The sequence below is a fragment of the Thunnus albacares genome, chromosome 14 (assembly GCF_914725855.1).
Source record: "Thunnus albacares chromosome 14, fThuAlb1.1, whole genome shotgun sequence".
Lineage (NCBI taxonomy): Eukaryota > Metazoa > Chordata > Actinopteri > Scombriformes > Scombridae > Thunnus > Thunnus albacares.
The window spans coordinates 24,316,334-24,334,403 of NC_058119.1; the positions used below are offsets into that span (position 1 = coordinate 24,316,334).

At 40.0% G+C, this 18,070-nt stretch overlaps 1 protein-coding gene across 5 annotated transcripts in view; it reads right to left on the reverse strand.

The window, feature by feature from the left end:
* Positions 1 to 18,070, reverse strand: part of ehbp1 (EH domain binding protein 1) — a 156,193-nt gene that overhangs the window by 121,964 nt on the left and 16,159 nt on the right. For all 5 annotated transcript variants that reach the window (XM_044372579.1, XM_044372578.1, XM_044372577.1 and 2 more), the window contains exons 3-5: positions 11,151 to 11,208; positions 10,719 to 10,814; positions 6,451 to 6,504 (exon numbers count right to left, since the gene is read on the reverse strand). In XM_044372579.1, coding sequence (XP_044228514.1) covers positions 6,451 to 6,504; positions 10,719 to 10,814; positions 11,151 to 11,208 — 208 coding nt within the window. The remainder of the gene's footprint in view (positions 1 to 6,450; positions 6,505 to 10,718; positions 10,815 to 11,150; positions 11,209 to 18,070) is intronic.

Here is an 18,070-nt window from a genome sequence, read left to right on the forward strand (position 1 = left end):
TGCTCTCTCTCCATCTTTTGATTATGCGATTCGACTTGGCAGACGAACAAATAGAGGAGAGAAAAAGGTAGTGTTTGACACTGCCATTTTCAATGACAAAATACAATCTAGCCAGGGCCAGTAATTCGACGGGGAGGGATTAGCCTAGCGCGAGGTTGGGCCCCCAGATTAAGACGAAGCCAGAGCACGGGGATCTTGAATTTCATCATCTCCGGCGCTCGGGCACAATGGCGTATTCTTCCCCTTTCTCCTCTGCCGTCTGATGAGGGGTCAGGAGAACTCACCTCTCCTCTTCTTCTGCTCCTCCTCCTCCTCCTCCTCCTCCTCCTCCGAGCAGCACTCACTACCGCATTCATTCATCCTTCCTGACTTTATATTAGCTTAGATACCTGATTGGTGGGGGTGGGGGTGTGAGCAGGGGGCTCTGAGCTGTCTATACACTCATGTACACGCATGCAAAGTCAAAAGTCAGGAGAAAATGTGACACGACATTTATAAACACTCTAGATGTTTGGATATACATTTCGTCATACATACATCATCACAGACATACAGGCACTTGCAGGCACGCAGAGATACTTTTCCTATTGACACACATACACAGACAAACACACGGGTGACATAAAGTGGTGATCCAACAGATTAAATGGTGAATGTTTGAAAGCGGGTTTTCACAGATCTTAGGGTAGACTGCCCTCTGGTGGTCAAATTATATATCTCCCTAATTATTGCTCAGTCAGTGGTGAGAAACCAGGAACCAGCAGCACTGTAACAATATGTCATAAGTGGGAGTCACATGGATGCGCCTACTAAGATGGTTGCCTAGGACATTGCTCCCAAAAAAATAACCCATTTCCTCCTTGAATTTGATCACTAAATGCTTATTTTTGCCATTTAAAAGTGGTGTGTAGTTTTCGCAATCACTTTGTGTCATTCTTGAAAACCGCTGTTTGTTTCTGATGGCTGCTACAATCTTGTAGCTCGAACCGCAGAAAGCTGCAGGCCAACCCGACTCAAATGCTCCAGTTATTGCATCAAATGCTCTCACAGAGCTTCAAGCGACTTTGGAAAAAGCAATGCAAGAGATGTTGCAACTTGGCAACGTTCTCAAAGAACTGCAGATGGATTTTTCCTTAGTGAAAACCTCACAAGCTAAAGTTAGCGTGGATAGAACCGCTATTTTTGAGAGACTGAAGGAGGCAGACAGTCGGACGATGGACCTCGACTGTGATAATGGTCAGTTAAGCGCTGAGCTGTTGAAGGCATCCAAACAATGTGACGAGCCTGAAAGAGCAGTGCAAGATGCAGCGAACCGGGGTAGACTCAACCACAGTTAAATGAGATATATAATAAGAAAGCTGAATTTGCCATATTTAGACTCTAAACAAATTTCTACGAAAGTGGAGAAACATCAGGCAAATTTCTGGGAAGACAGTTAAAGCAAAAGGAAGCCACGTATGTTACATCAGGTATGAAGGATGTATTTGGACAAGTGGTGACTACACCTCAAGAAATCAATCAAGTCTTCAAAAAGTTCTACTCACATCTGTATACTTCAGACACTCCTGTTAATATTGGAGAAATCAATGCATGGTTTTCCAGGATTGATCTCCCTCGGATGTCGTCTACTCAAGTAGAAACTTTGGACGCTCCAATTACAGTGGATGAAGTTAGGAAAGCTATTAAATTAATGAAGTCAGGAAAGGCTCCAGGGTTAGATGGCTTCCCTGTTGAATATTATAAGAACTACATTGATATTCTGACACCTGTCTTAACTAAGGTATATTCTGAGGCTATATTAATGGGTGAGTACATTGAATCAGGCAGTAATGTCAGTGATCCTCAAAAAAAGAAAGGATGCATTTGATCCAACCAGCTACATGCCTGTCATAATACTAACCAAGGTATCGGCTATGCGCCCAGAGTATATGCTGCTGGACATTATACATCCAGATCAGGTTGGATTTATAAGTGGAAGGTCATCCTCTGATAACCTCAGAAGATTGCTTCACTTGATGTGGCTAAGCAGGGAGTCTCCCTAGGAGAAGGCTTCTGACCGGGTGGAGTGGGGGGTTTTTGTTGCATACTATGAAAACTTTTGGATTTGGAGTTGGGTTCTTAAATTGGATTAGAGTGATATATGCAGACCCACCGGCATGAGTCCTTACAAATGGGTTGATATCACCCTCCTTTAAGCTGTCACTGGGCGCAAAGTAGGGAGACCCACTCTCTCCATTATTGTTTACATTATTTCTTGAACCACTTGCAGTGGCAGACCAAAGGTTGGTGGGGTTAGAGCTGGATGAAAAGAGCACAAGTTGTTTCTTTATGCGGATGACTTTTTGTTTGCCTCTTCAGCCCCTATACTGTTAGGTTTATTTGAAACATATTAAAAGATATCAGGTTACAAAATTAATTGGTGCAAGTCTGAAGTAATGCCAGATCGAGAACTTGTCATAGGGTGTAATTAGCTCACTGCAGTTCAGATGGATAGATACAGGAATGGTATACCTTGGGATAAAACTTTATGCAAATCTTACCAGTATAATGAAAAATTAATAACTACTTCAAAAGATTAAAACAAAATTAGATAGATGGAAACTGATAAATCTGAGTTTAGGGGAAAAAGATAAGCATAATAAAAACAGTAGTTGCACCTCAGTTGAATTATATCTCCATTATGGTGCCAGTCAGCACTCCTCCAGGGATTTTTAAACATTTTAAATCAGTTAAGAGACTTTCTGTGTAATGGGAAGAAACACAGAATTAACATTCTTAAATTATACACTACAAGACATTAAGGAGAGCTGGGATTACCAAATGTAGAGTTGTGAGGAATATCATTTGAAATGACAAAATTGGCTAAACATTGGAATAATGGAAATACTGATCAACTGGCATGGATGAAAATAGAAAATGAACTTGCTGCCCCCTTGGGGCCGATAGAGGCACTGTCACAGAAAAATGTACCAAGCTTTAATAACAAACCAATCCTGGAGCATTCCAGAGAGACATGGATAAAAGCTCATAAGTTGTTAGATGATATTCATCAATTTGGAAAAACCCATTAATCTGAATAGGGAAAAAAACTATTCTGTGGGAATCATGGGTAGATAAGAATATTCAAAAAGTTAGTGATTTGTACAGAGCAATCCTTTCAAGAGATTAAAGATGATTTTGGCTTAGCCAAGAGGGAGTTTTGGAGGTACCTACAAATAAGGAGCTACATAAAGAGTCTGGGGGTTATATTAAGTGAAAAGGAGAACAAACTATTATCCTGTGTCAATTTTTAACTGTGACAATTTAAGGAAAATATGAGAAAGAGATCTGAACTCGAACATAGAAGCAGATAAATGGAAAAATATGGTGGAACATAAACAAATTTACACATTACATTATCATCCACTGGTATTATTATACACTAGTTAAACTTCACAACAAAATCTGCCTTCATATGTATTTCTCTGTTTCCGTCTCTCAGTGTCTCAAATTACAAGTAATTGTGACAGTACTCAGCAATTCAACAGGTGTAAGGTGTTTTGTAGATTTAATACAACAGTTACTACTGCATGTGTACTTTTTTTCCTCACAGTAGTGTGCAAATACATTATTAAATTCCAGACCAAAACACACTACAGCAATATTAGGACATGTCTCAGATGAATTAGACTGTTTTATGATGAAGCTACATGTTGCCCCAAGTGTATGTCTAATTAATTTTTGTTTTTAAAAGCTGCCATCTAGTAAATCTGTCTGCTGCTTATAAAAGTTTTTTTTATTGCTCACCATTTTTAGGCATTTAGGATGCAAAGAGAAACTTGAAAGGACTGTAATCAATCAAACAACGAGCCTAAAGTGCTACATTATCACATTAAAAATCAATTAGAGACAAGAGGCCAAGACTCAGAGCCACAGTATATGGAGCTTTATCGAGATCTATAGAGTTTGGAGGAACAAAATGAATATGAATTACTTTAAAATGTATTTAAAAACCAAAGCACACCATAACTTCCTGTTTATTACTTATAATTATCTAACAGGCTTAAAAGGAAACCTTACATTTACCCCCTACAAAGTATTTTCTAAATTAAGATAAACATAACAAACTTTCACCATAAAAATCACTGCCTTGGTCTTTCATTTAGATTTTTCCATCATGACCCTCTCTCTAAATCTGAGTGTGCGAAGGTGTAAGGTTGCCTTCTTCCTCTCCTCCCTCCCTCTTTTCCTTCCTCCTCTGTGTTCTCCATTCCTGCTGTCAGGAGACTGGTTCAGCTTTGATCTTTCTGTCATTAGTCAGGTATGCAGAGACACAGGCAAACCTACTAACTTTTTTTTTTCTCCTTCTCTTGGGTCTCTGTGTGCTCTCTCCCACGCTCTGACCAGAGAACACCAGCTGACCTGCTTGTCATCTCGGCTTTCTATCAAAGAGAGAAAGGTAGAGCAGTTTCTGCTGTCGTTCCTTTGAGCTTGATGTGCACAGAAAGTGACAAGTGTCAAAGCACTCAGCCAGCTCTCCTACTATTCTTTAACATTCTTTAAAAAAAGAGGGTTGAGGAGTCTCAGAGGCCTATCCTTGTTGATGACTAGTGACCTCTTCTCTCTACAGTCAAAAAGTTTATACCTCAGACATCATGAAATTGGTATCACCCAATAACAACTTCTTTGACAGAACAGAAAGCTAATATTGCCTTAAAATGCAGTAAATCTGTTACTAAAAAGTGTAAGCTAGCTATAACTTCATTAACGCTCAGTGAAAAGTTTATATGCAAGCAAAAATAAAGTAAGAGCAGGTATCAGTTTCTTAAATTCTTACTATTACAGCTGTTTTGGCAAAAGCTTGCATGTCACGGAAAGACGAGGCTGGCCTAACATGCAGCAGTTCCTTTGAATAAAACATCCTGGACATTTCATTAATGATCTTTCAAACTGTCTTCAAAACCTTAACCAACTCAAACAAATGTGAGCACCAGACAGAGAGAGAGAGAGAGAGAGAAAGAGAGAGAAAGATACTTCAAGAGTTTGCCCTGAAAGGGAGGTCAGGCTGTTCCTGTGATGTGTGTCGGTGTCAATATGCGTCAGTGTGTATCCCGCAGGGAGGCTAGTCTTTCAGCTGCAGGACCAGGACAAGTACCTGTGACAGCACAGACCCATCCTGTTGAAGTGCCAGAGCAAGACACTGAATCCCTAATAGATCGAAAGGCACTGCTCTGTAGCAAATATTGATCTATGATTTTATCACTTCAACTACACTACACCACAACAATTAGTAGAATGACACTGACATACTGAGATGTGCTTTTATGTTTTCCTTCAATGTCAAACTACAAATTGATTCTATTACAACCAATATTTCTTTAAGAGTTTAGGAAACACTATATCACAGGACGACCACAGAGAACATTGGTCAAGTTTTCTACCAAAAGCTTAAACAAGAAATAGCCAATGTTTAAGTACAAAAAACACATTTCTTCAACATGTCTGTATTATTTAGGAGCACATGTCACATCACTGCTTCCAGCAGAAGTAAGGAATATAGTGAATCGCTTTGAACAGCAAGTTTCCAGTTTCCTGGCAGACCCATGTTACATGAAATAATCTGCCCATTCTCCCTCTTTTTTTCTATATTCCCTCTCTCTTCTCTCAATCCATCGCTCCCACTATCACACACAGCTCTCTCATGTTCACCTTCTATGTTTTTCTGTTATTTATCATGAGTCCTGATTTTTATTTGCATGCAGTTGCCTTTCAAACTGTTTTCCTTTGCTTCTGTTGCTTTGAATAATAGCGTGACATAACAAAAACAAACGACAAACGAATAAATGAATAAATAGATACATAAAACACTAGTAGTCAAGTTACTCATTTGCAAGCTGCCACTCAATAAGTGTACGTGAAGTTTATTGCCTCTAGATATGGCCTTTAAATAACACTTCACAATTACCGGGAATGGTGGCTGTTACCATCATAAACACATAAACACACACACTTGTGCCAAACAATCACTGTGGTCATGTATGCAAATCAGCACCTGTAGTTGCATGTATGCCAACATGCAAATCAGCACCTGTGGTTCAAACTGAAGGCTACCATCCACACTGAGAGAGGCATGTAATAGCAAAACTTGACCACATGGTGGCAGAACCTGCACATGAAATGCAAAAAGGATTTACCTAAAAATTGCTGAGAATTGAGGAATTACATTGAAGCAGTAATCACCTGTCACTGTGAATGAGAAGAGTTTTCCTCTCATCAACAGTCCAGGTGCCTTTGAGCAAGGCGCTTTAACCATAATTTACCAAATAAGATTAAAATGAATACAAAAATCAAAATGCAGTGTGCTAGTACACAGAAAAAGAAAGAGAGTGTATCAATGCAATGACAAAGATAAGAAGATTGAGGGGACAAAAGGGCAAAGACACAAATAAGTAGATATAATTAAGTACTCACATTTTCAATGACAAACGTCCACTCTTTGTCTTCAAACTCCTCTGCATGGGGGTCCTGCAAGGGCAGTGTAAAAAGAGATGTTTTAATACACAATATACTGCAACCACAGTATGGTCATTTAATTCAGCATCACACCTGCACTCCAAACCAATCTTAAACAACATTCTTGAAACAATTCATTTCATTCACTGAAGTTGATGGATTTGGTCATAACGGTGTCAGAAGACTTAAAACCAACCAGGAAGTCAGAAAGTCAAGTTACGGTATGAGGTGAGTGGAGGACAAAGAACTAATATCATAAACTCACTGCAGGTGTGACAAGAGCCTAAGCAATCAATGCCCCCCTCTCCCTTCCCCCCCAACACTACATAAATGTTGTCGTCCATCAGTCTAAAAAATGCATGCAGTGCAACAAAAGCATGATTCTGCTGCTGTATCAGCTGATCCATCATGCTTAGTATCCAGTCCAGATAAGCAGGCAGCAGTTAGCCAACATTATGAACTCAGACTAAATCTTTCAACATCTGCCCTCTGATAAAACACAACCTACCAGTAAAATAAAAAGTTTCTACACCTGTCTGGGTGAGAGTGTGGGGGTGGGGGCAGCCCTAGTACAGTAGCTGTGTTGTTTTCAATTTGGGAAGTTGATGTGAGGAAAATACTGCTTTCCTATAGAAGTGACGTGTCTCAGGACTGGGGAAATACGCTGAAACGTGTTGCCCTTTACAATACAGAAACTGTAAAACAGAAAACAGACCGTTGAAGTGACAGTTCATGTGCTTTGCATACACTCCCTCTATTCACCCACTGACCTGATTTGTTTGTCCTAATTCCCTTCCCATACATGTCTGCATAAATGCATACATGTTTTGCATTAATCAGGTAAATTTCAGTCACATAATAATGAGCTATTGACTATCTGTCTGGACTCAACAACAGTTGTTTATGTATTCCTGTGTACACTTTGTGTCATACTTTGTGTGAGTGTGTTTTGACTAGTTGGTTTAATTGTAATGTATACTTCTATTTAATTGGCAATCAAGCTGTAAACTGAACAGAAGAGAACCCAAAACATCCATGAACATGACATGAGAGTGCAGAACAACACTAAATTATAGATGTTTCTCTCACTGTCTTTCTGCCAGTCTGGGAGCCAGGTTGCCTTTTTGTTGATATACTGTACTTGCCTGTCCGCCTATGTGTCTCTCTGTCTTGTCTCTCTTCCTGCCTGTCTAACTCTGAGGTGATGAGGAGACAGTAATGGACAAAGCAAGACAGTCTTACTGTGCACGCATAGATGACCTTCACTGATCTTCAGGTGCACTGCTCACATAGAGGAAAATATACACAGATCTCACACACAAGTAGTGAGATCTGTAGGGAGTATGTGTATGTGTAGGGAGTATATTCAGGCCTTGAACCATTAATCAATATAATCTATTTTGTGTATGATTGTTGCAGCCCTAGTTTGTAACACACACACTGAACACTTGTACTGATGGCCTTTCTTTCTGCCTGCTCTTGTGACACACCCCAGAAAAATCAATATTCCTGCAGTCTGCCACAGACACAACACACACATGGGCACAGAAAGCTGTACTGTTGCCTCACCCTTCACTTTTTAAATCCTCCATTATTAAAGAACCACATAAACTGTTACTAAAAGCCAACAGAGCACAGCATTATCAGCCTTTTCAGTTTATTGTCAGTTTATGGTGTTGTTTGCAAAGTTTTAGTGCTGCTAATAAATATGAGCTCCCCCTTCCTAATAGTATGCAGCTTTTTTTCCTAAAATCTCATTGTCATTAAGGGATTTTCAAAAATAAGCATCTTCAGAGATACAATTATTAAAATATCTGTCATCGTGCAAGCAAATATCAAGCTCTTGTACAGATGCATTATAAAAACTCACAAGCCAAAGTCTGTGAATTACAAACTAGCTAAAATAAAAAAAACAACACCTGGCTGTGTTCAGAGGCATATTGCCAACCTATGTTTCACTCTGGTGGTTGGCTGGTATTAACAGCCCACTCCGCTCCCTGTTTATTGCCTCTGTAAGAATATAGGATGAGCAGCAAGAACCCTACTTACTTTTCCACTTCACAGTATTTCCTTTTTGTCTACAAAGTTCAGCTAAGACTGCCTGCCGGTGTACATCTCTCTGAGGTACAGGCTGCAATACTGCTAAGCTCAGCTGTTTTCACTGCAGTGCTTCAGGCCAGACAGGACTATGAGAGTATCTTCAAATCACTGTTAGCGTTTGCTTTAACCTTCAAGAACAACCAAATGGCCAAAAACAGGTAAGCTGTAAACCATAGAAAACTATACTAAACTGACTTTTCAGAATTTGCTCAAGGACCTTTCAGTACTTTGGATCCTCTAGCTAATAAAAGTCTTTACACTAAGTCAACATACTGCATATATAATTAGAAGTTATTAGATATAGGAGTTTTACAGATTTAGACCTACATTAATTGATGTTTTTGATATTCATGAATTGAGTGACTCCATGTAATGTGAGCAGTCACTTCTACTACCAAACCCACTGAGGAATAACACCCAATTTGGCAATTCTAGCCACCTTTTAGTTCATTGTTTTGGCTCACAGACTGTGACGACATCTTCACCGCCGTCTACATTCTAAAACACTGTTTTCGAGCAATCACGACATGCGTCCACGGTGGGCGTTTCAGCTCATTTCTGCAAATACCTCCATCCACATTAAAATGCCAAAACGGGTAATTCTCTTCCTACTGCAATGGGATGCGATTGTTGCTGTGTTTGTGTAAGTAGTCAACTCTTCAACCATAACAACTTGATAAGCTGATGGTTTATCAGGGCTGTAGTTTGGATTTTGTCTCCTGGTGGTCAAGAATTGCTTAATGCAGCATTCATCGGACCAGTAATGCCTAATTTTTCGGATATAGTGGAGGAAAACTGTTGTAACAAAGACAACAAGCTGATTGCAGAGGCGATATTATTTGATTCATGGCTTTATGCAACAGATGAACTGTGCCTTTGGTCGCTTTGCTTTGAGTCTCCATACAAAAACAATTTTTATTATTTCCTCTGGGACAGGAAGTGGAAGTGGCCCAGAGTAAGAGGAGACCGACATATACACCACTGCTACAATGGCATAGACGGAGAAAACTGAGCCAGTACACATGAAACGTTTTTCATGCATACTTATAACTGGCAGACATCACAGTGTGCTTTGGGTGTCTTTACAAAAGGTCTGGAGATACATAATGTCTCATGAGATTTTTCAACTACATCTCCTGTCTTCAATTGTGCAAGAAGCATTATGAGGACCTTCTGTATCAGGTGCCTGATTGGGATTCACTACACTGCTGTAAAGTTGTTGATAACGTACACATTGACAGGAAAGTAACAGGCTACTAACGCTTATATGAAGCAGAGGCACGTACAGAGGTATTTGTGGCAGGAGGTCTGGTTGAGACAGTGAGACAGGTAACAGGACACTGAGCTCAGAGCTAGCCTGTCAGCACAGAGGCCTAGCATGTTTAAATAAGCCCGGCACGGTGACAGATAGGGTCTGTACAAGTGTGTCATTTACAGACAAACCTGTAATACAATACGTATAAGGGCCTTCCGATTACAAAATACAGTTTCAAATTAAAGAAATTCAACAAGTAAAAGTGCCTTCACTTTCCCAAATAGTCTAAATTCTTTTAACGCACAAATCAATATGTGTCAACAGTTCTGGCATAAATGAAAGCCAGCATTTTGAATTTTGCAAAATGAGTACTAGATTCCCATTAACAACAGAGAAATGTTATGCTATGTGACATTATTTATCCACTCAGAAAAATAAACGCCTGGAACGCCCTCACTGATAGCTGAATGGTTCCGGTGCATGCCACCTAGTCCCTGGTTACACTTCAGCTGGGGACCTTTGTTGCTTGTCATTCCCCTCTCTCTCTCCCTAGTTTCCTGTCTGCTTCTCCACTGTCTGCTGTCCGATAACGGCAAAAAAAATAAATGCCTTTCATGATGTATACTAATAGACATATGCAAAGTTTGGGTTTTGTTCATTTACTGAAATTCAAAGAAATGTTACAAATAAAAGTCAACATTTAGTATTTAATCTCCCAATTCTGCAAAGAGGATCAAGTAGGCAACCCTACAATTATTTTTGTAGGTTACCGTTACTGCAGTCTAATGGCCAGAGGACCCTCATGTTCCATAAACAACCTTAAAACAGAGCAATGCTTGTCTCAGAGCTAATTAAACAGCTGTAAGCCTACCTTAAAAAGAGTGACAGTGATCTCAATGTTCTCCGGTACAGGCCACACCACCACTCCTCTGTAGGGGTTTTTGATGCCAGGCTGCCAGCTGTGGGACTGCAGGACAGAGCAAAATACAAGAAAGGTATGTGAGCCATGAGTAGTAGGAGATACAACAGGGGTTATTAGTATAAATTAGTAGAAGGAAAAACATCTATTTACAGCAGGATAATATCAACAGTGATGAGAAAAGTAACAGACAGTGGCTGAGAACAAACTGTATCACCCTAAATGCAAAATGTTTGGCATGTCTCAAACATCAGAGGGTAGCTCGCTGATGAGTATTCTAGACTGGTGCAGTTCAGAGAAGTAAATTAACATTTGCAAGTGAGAAACTTTTTGGCTTTATTGTTTCTATATTTTGTTTCAGAATGCCACACATCAAATACAAACCTTGGAGGATTTCCGCCGACTCCTGCGTGTCCAAACCACCACCAGTTTGTCTGGTTGCCTGGAAAGGAAGGACAGAAAAGAGAGATGAGTGAAAAAGGGAAAAGGAATTTATTCATAAGTCTACCCATATTATTTTTTTACCGGCCAAAATAATAAATTGCCTTTTTGTGTCACATATACTCACTCCTTGTAAATGTTGCCACATATTAGCTATTTAATTAACGGTAGCTAGCAGTAGACCGGCGGCAAGTGACAGTTTAGCGGAGAGCTGCGATGTCGAGTAGCTGATGTCCTGTATGGTAAACAGTGCCTAACAACTAGGAGCGTTCGAGGCGGTCTGTGGCTGGAGCTCCTTCACGTCAGACCGTCTCGAGCGCTTCTGCAGTTTTGCAGCACTGTTTAGACGTACATAAAAAACACATATGGTGCGCATGTCTACACTGTATAGGGACAAACACGAGTAATTCCTCCAAGCTATCATACCAGATATTTTATCATATAACTATTTTGTTAGCCTGATAGCCCTCTGAGATTTACTCGCAAAACGGAAAGTCTACCCATAGTTGGTGCTTAGTGGGTGTTAATTTCAGACCCTGAATACATACAATTATTTTGGTGAGTAACAATGAATATAAACATAACTTAAGTTTGTCGACAAGAAAACTCCAAAGGCCACTTTTAAGACTGTCTGTCCAACTGATCAGAGCTTGCATCTTAATGCCTGAAGATTTAAGACCCTGATAAGCCTACTACTGCATGCGCACACACACACACAGAACAGAAAACACTCACACACACCTGAACAGCCACTCCTTGTATGAATAAATCATGAGACACAACTAAGCCCTGGCTTTGTCTCTGTGGACTGCACCATGGACACACACAACTCATATAACTCAACCCAGTTCCTGGTCAGAATCACGCTGCACCGACAACTGACAGGAGTAGACAAGAGTAACCTGAACTCCAGAATACAAATCAAATATTCAGTCTCTCAGAAAACAAGTTACAGACAACACATATATGTAATAAAGACTGTTGAAATTTTGTATGAAAGTGAGGTGAGTGCTGGGAGAAGTGACATGCTGACGGGGGACACAAAATTTACTTTTTTTAAACCACCAGTCAAATGGCTAGTGAATGTTGTAATTTTACCAGCCACTCAATAGACTACCGTTGTTTTTTTGGCTGGTGAATGAAGCAAATTTACCAGCCAGTTGTATATTTTACCAGCATTTGGCTGGTGGCTTGTGCTTATTTGTGCCCTGGGTGCTGAGACAGATTAACAGCACCCATCAATCTGGTCACAACTGTCGTATATGTGTCAAACAGAGTCGATGATGGATACAAAAAGGGCATGCGTCTCTTAAAAGTTACATAAATATTTAAACCACAGTGAATTGTTTTGCACAGTACATAGCCTGAAGGTGAATTGAGTGCAACAGTGCAAATACTGTACAGCAGTTATGGTCCACTCTGCTGCTACATCAGCGTATCCACTGTGATTAAGCGAGAAAGTAACTCATCAGCTGTAAATATTAGGACACACAGGGGGGCAATGTTGTTCTTACAGAGCATTAAGGTGCCAATATAATTCATCAGAAGTGCTTGCTGGATGATCAAACTGGGGCCAGTTTCCTAAAAGTGATTTGCGAACCACTGTTAACACGCAGGTTGCAAATGGTGCCAGTGCCCCGTTTCACAATGGTTGTCACTCGCAAATTGCAGATAAATTTACAAGATTCATGGATCGCAATTATGGTGTTTTCTTGAGGTTTGTTAAAAGTGTCAAAACGAATGCGCGAGGAAATTATCTGGCGTTGCAAGTCACAACTTGTTGCAAATTTGGTGAAACAGTCTTCAACTGTGGAAAACTCCTCCCCACACACCTTTCTGATGTCTGAACTGGGGGAGGGTGTGTCCGACAGTTTCGGTAGCTTTTTGAAACCGACAATCCGACATTCACATTTAACCAACTGTACAGTACAGAGGTGAGGTTAAACAACTGTTTCTGTCCCTTTTCACATGAACAACCATGTGCTACACTATAAATGCCTTCCAGGAGACACTGTCTGAAAATGTGCACCATGATCCCCACATTTAAACAATATCACATCCTGCTCCTCTCTACGATGACCTTGAGCTTTTCATTCTGCATTTAAACACTTTTGCCTTCTAATGTGGTCGGACTTTCACACACTTTCAAAAATCTTTAAACCTCTCTCTATAAAGCACACTCTAAAAGATCATTGAGATAAACCTATAAGCAACTGCTTCATAAATCACATCTGACTTGCTACTTTGCCTTGATGTGAAAGGAACAACATGACAAATTGGGGCCATATTTTACTCTTTATAGTCAAAATGAAAAATCATCCAAAACACAGCCAAAGCAGTTAGCTGGCAAGTTTGGACCTGCTTGTCTGTCACTTCAGGTGCTTTAGTGTGTGTGTGTGTGTGTGTGTGTGTGAGACGTAAAGACAATGCATTGCAATCTATCATTGCAATTTTTATATCAAAAGCACCACTAAATAGTGACTTTTAATCTTTAATAGTAATATTTTAGTAGGGATGCACCGATCGGATATACTGGATCAGTATCGGTCCAACACTGACCTTGTTAGGGGGGTCGGGCATGACGTAACCAATTCAAATCAAATACAGTGTGTGTGTGTTTCAGCTCTCTATTATATTCATTCATTCACTTCCAAGAATCCACCCCGTGGTCTTGAGCAATACACTTCAGCTCCAGGGCTGAGTCTGACCTCTGACCTCACAATGGAGAAAAGTAAGAAAGCAAATTGGCCTACAGGGATCAATTAAAACCACTCAATTCTATTCTGTTTGTCAGGCTTAGTCAGAGTCTGACAGATAAATTGTCCAGGCAAATATTATCTTATCACAGATATATTGAAATAGGAGTGTACATTGGACATTTACAGAAATGCCAATGATATATATTTGATGTAATTTAAGAATAATACATCATTACATGGCTTGTTCCCCAGATAACTCTGACAAGTTTAATTTACCACTGTAAAATGTCCCTTTTTCCCCTTCAAATTTAAGGGAACTTTGTCAAAAATGTTCCACCTTTTATTCTCTCCTTGTATTTTTTACTGTTGTGTGAAAATTCAATAAATTCACAAAAAATAAATACTGGCCACAAATCCAACCAATCGATCCAAATCAATCAGACTATACAGATTTTAGGTGAAGGTGAAGTCACCTGATTACGTAGCATTTGGATGTCAAACAGTGGGAGGTGATGTTGAACTCCTCTTTACGTATATCTGTGGAAATATTCCCCCATTAATGAGTGCTTAACTGTATCCCCAATGTAGTTATTTGTGGTTTATATGCATGAACTCTATCGTTAAGTACTGCAAGGTTAACACTAGGTTTATGTGTGCATGGGCCCTTAAGTCAAAGACTCTTGAAGAACAACAGCCAAGCAGCCGTTCTAGGGAAAGAATGGTTGACTGTATGACACTAGAGAGAGGAAAAGCAGGAAGATAGGAGAGAAAAGACAGAGAAAGAGAAGTAAAGAGGAGGCGAGAGGGAGAATGACAAGCAACAATTTCAGCCTTGAGGAGAGGCCCCACATAGAGAATCTATTGTCCAACAACACAGGCCAAATCAGAGAGAGCATGCACACGCACAAAATATTACCCTCTGTTTTCTTCCCTTTGTACAGTACTCTCTGTGCTATGAGAAATATTGAAACCATTTGTCTCCGGGCTAACTGACTTCTGCGCACTTTCGGTCTCGTCCTCCCTCGTGTTCAGCTTCATCCTAAGGCCAGCATGTTCCTTCTGTGTGTGTAACAGGAATCAATGAGCCATCAGAGAGGAATGTCAGAAACAGAAGAAACAAACATGTCGAAGGCGGCAACAGAAAGCCCTGAAGACAGACATTTCAACTGTGTGTTCAGCAGCCCTCACTAACACTAAAAGCTATTTTAACATTAAGGCTTTCGGTTTACACTAGATTTGAGGTTTGGTTTGGGTAAGAATTGGCTACATGATGGCAATAAATATGTGTTTCTTTATAATGATCTGGTTTGCACTGATGATGGAGTACCCTGAGAGGCTCAGACTGTTTCACAACATTTTAAAGGATAGGTTTTATAGGAAGTAGAACAAACAAACTATTTCTATATTTCAGTATTTTTGAGTATGATTTCAAGAGCAACTAAACACTTGAAGCTTGAACACTCCCCCTCAAAAAAATTCAAAAAATGAACTAAAAACTCTGAACCACAACTCAATCTTTCCATTCTCCATAGTCCACATTGCTGACAGGTGATTTTTGTATTTACAGTGGGGTCCAAAAGTCTGAGACCACTTTCCCACATGTAAGGTGTGTGGGTGTGTGTTGGGGGTGGGGAGCTTCATAGTTTTCTTGCAGATTTTTTAGGGGCCCAGAGGATAGAATTACTGGATTTTCTCTGGGAAAAAGGAAAAATAACATCTGTTGTAATGAACCCTACAGTCTTGGACCAAGATCAGTTGATAGTGAGTCACCTGTAGTCACTTTATTACACTAACTGAAAAAAACTTTGTAGATTTTGTGTTGAGATTTAAGAAACTTTCTTTTCCTGCCACTAGTGAGAGTGAGCTCCTCTTACATTTAGCAAACATCATGTATACTCTGATTACCTTTGCATTATGCTGTCTAAAGCTGCAACAATTAACCGTCTTTGTTCTACAACTCAGATATCATAAATATAAAAAATAAAAGATCAAAATATAAAACACAGGATTCTAAGACGAAGAAAAAGAGACGAACAATGATTCAGTGTGTGTGTGTGTGTGTGTGTGTGTGTGGGCTGGAGAGATGGGGCAGATAGGAGTGGAAGTGGGTCAGCAGTCTCAGCAGGGACTGAGATGAGAGCCCCCCGAGATTGACACAAAACACAGATAAACCCTCCTACATTTACATTAAAGGCTGCAGCTCTCATCCAGACAAAACCCATGATTAGTAAGCATGTAGGTATTCGATGTTTTCCTAAAGGGCACTTTAGCATCACGACAGGAAATACAGCACACCATCTGTTGTAAGAACCCATCAGCCTGCAGTTACAGGTTTTATCTTCACAAACACCAACTAACAGCTACATTACCAGACTTTTTTTACCAGGCAGGCAGATGTTTTTAATTGGCATTTTTGTCTTTAATACTGCATGTTGTTTTGAGTTTAATTGCCTTATTGATAACCCCACGCTTCATTTAACAGGGTTAGTGAAGCTACAGGAGAAATTCCTCTTTCTAACAAGACTAGGTCAGTATCTGGCTGAACCATGTACTGTCAATGTGTGAAATTGTGGCCAGTTTGTTACAGGAATAGTCAGTTGTGGTGTTTAAAATGTGAATTCCTGGATATTAAATGTTCATCTGCAATTTTCTGTAGTGGTCCCAGTAATATATGTTGTTAAAGTGTACTGAAGTAGCATCACATGACATGGTTAAGCTACATTTGAGTCAAAAAAAAGGTTATAAATGCAGTCGCAGGAATAATACTTTCCACTCATATCTTGGGATGTTTGATTTGAAAGAGAACTTATTTTAATTCTAATTATAACTATTCCTATATAACCATTCCTATTCCTAATTGCCTATCTGTTAACGGATATCTCTCGTTTTTCACTCTGCATCGAGTGTTTTGTGAGAGTGATGGTTATTTGGGGTGCTTTAGCTCTGCACTCTCCCTCATTCCTCTATGTGGCTTTTTTTCTGCCTCTTTTCCGGTCGATGATCATGGAGGCTGCAGTGGAAATTGTAAATGAGAGTTTTGACAGCATTTTGGGTGCAAATTCAGGAGGATTATCTCTGCCTGTTTACTGCAGTTACAGTCAAATCAAATGCACCTGCAGAGCAGCGGCCCCACACTAAACTGATATAACAGCTACAAGACACTCATGTTTTACTTGTGTTTTAATGCTGTTGTTCATCGTTTGTGATGTGAAAACGTCATAGAAATAAAAAGCTTGCGTCCTGGTTTGGGTTCCGTTATAAAATCCAAGTGCACCGCGGAGCATCTCTCCTGCTGCTGACAGCGCTGCCAGCCGAAGAGTCGACCACACCGGACGGTAAAGGAGGAGACGGTAGAGACGCTGGTACACGTCTGTTTAAACAGGAATTTAACCGACTTCACTACATTTAAAACCAGAGCTGAGAGTGTCAAAGCTCAGAGCAGAAAACACACTCTGCATCGCACTACTGTCTTTCCATTTTTGATTTTGAAAGCGCGACGGCCAATGGGGAAACACCAACACTGGGCGGCCGACCAATGGTGTAACTTCATCGCTCACTCACGGACAGCCGCGGTTTAGGGCCGGTCCAGCCAAAAACCAATGTTTTGACAGTCTAAAATTCTAGTCACATGCTGGTTGAATGTATTTCAAGATTTCCACTTCAAGTCCATCAGTTTTCTCTGTCATCTCTTTGGATATCACATGTTTTGATACTTAAGAAATGAGTATGCAGGATTCATTTCTTGATAATTTGGCAGGCCATAATATTCTGAAACAAAAACAAAGTCAAGGATTTGTTCATCAAAAAATCTGGCAGCTTAAATGTGCTTGTGGTAAAACACTGAAGGCTGGGAAGTGGAGGGTGCGTCAGGATGTTGCAGCTGCTCTATCTTTCCTGTATGTAGGAGGAAGGAACCACTTCACATTTGAAGTGATGGCCCCAAGACCATCATTACATGTACACACAACAACTGCATATGTAGCGTGTAACAAACACAGACACACAGCAGGGTAGGTCTCAGTTTAGGTCAGTGGTATAGCAAGAAAACATAGTTGAGTGATAAGCACAGACAAAGCATCCTATTTTTTTTAAAAACACACAATAGCGACTTTGGCAATGTTCAAATTCCAAGAGGGAAAGCTGTGAAACTAAATATTTATACAA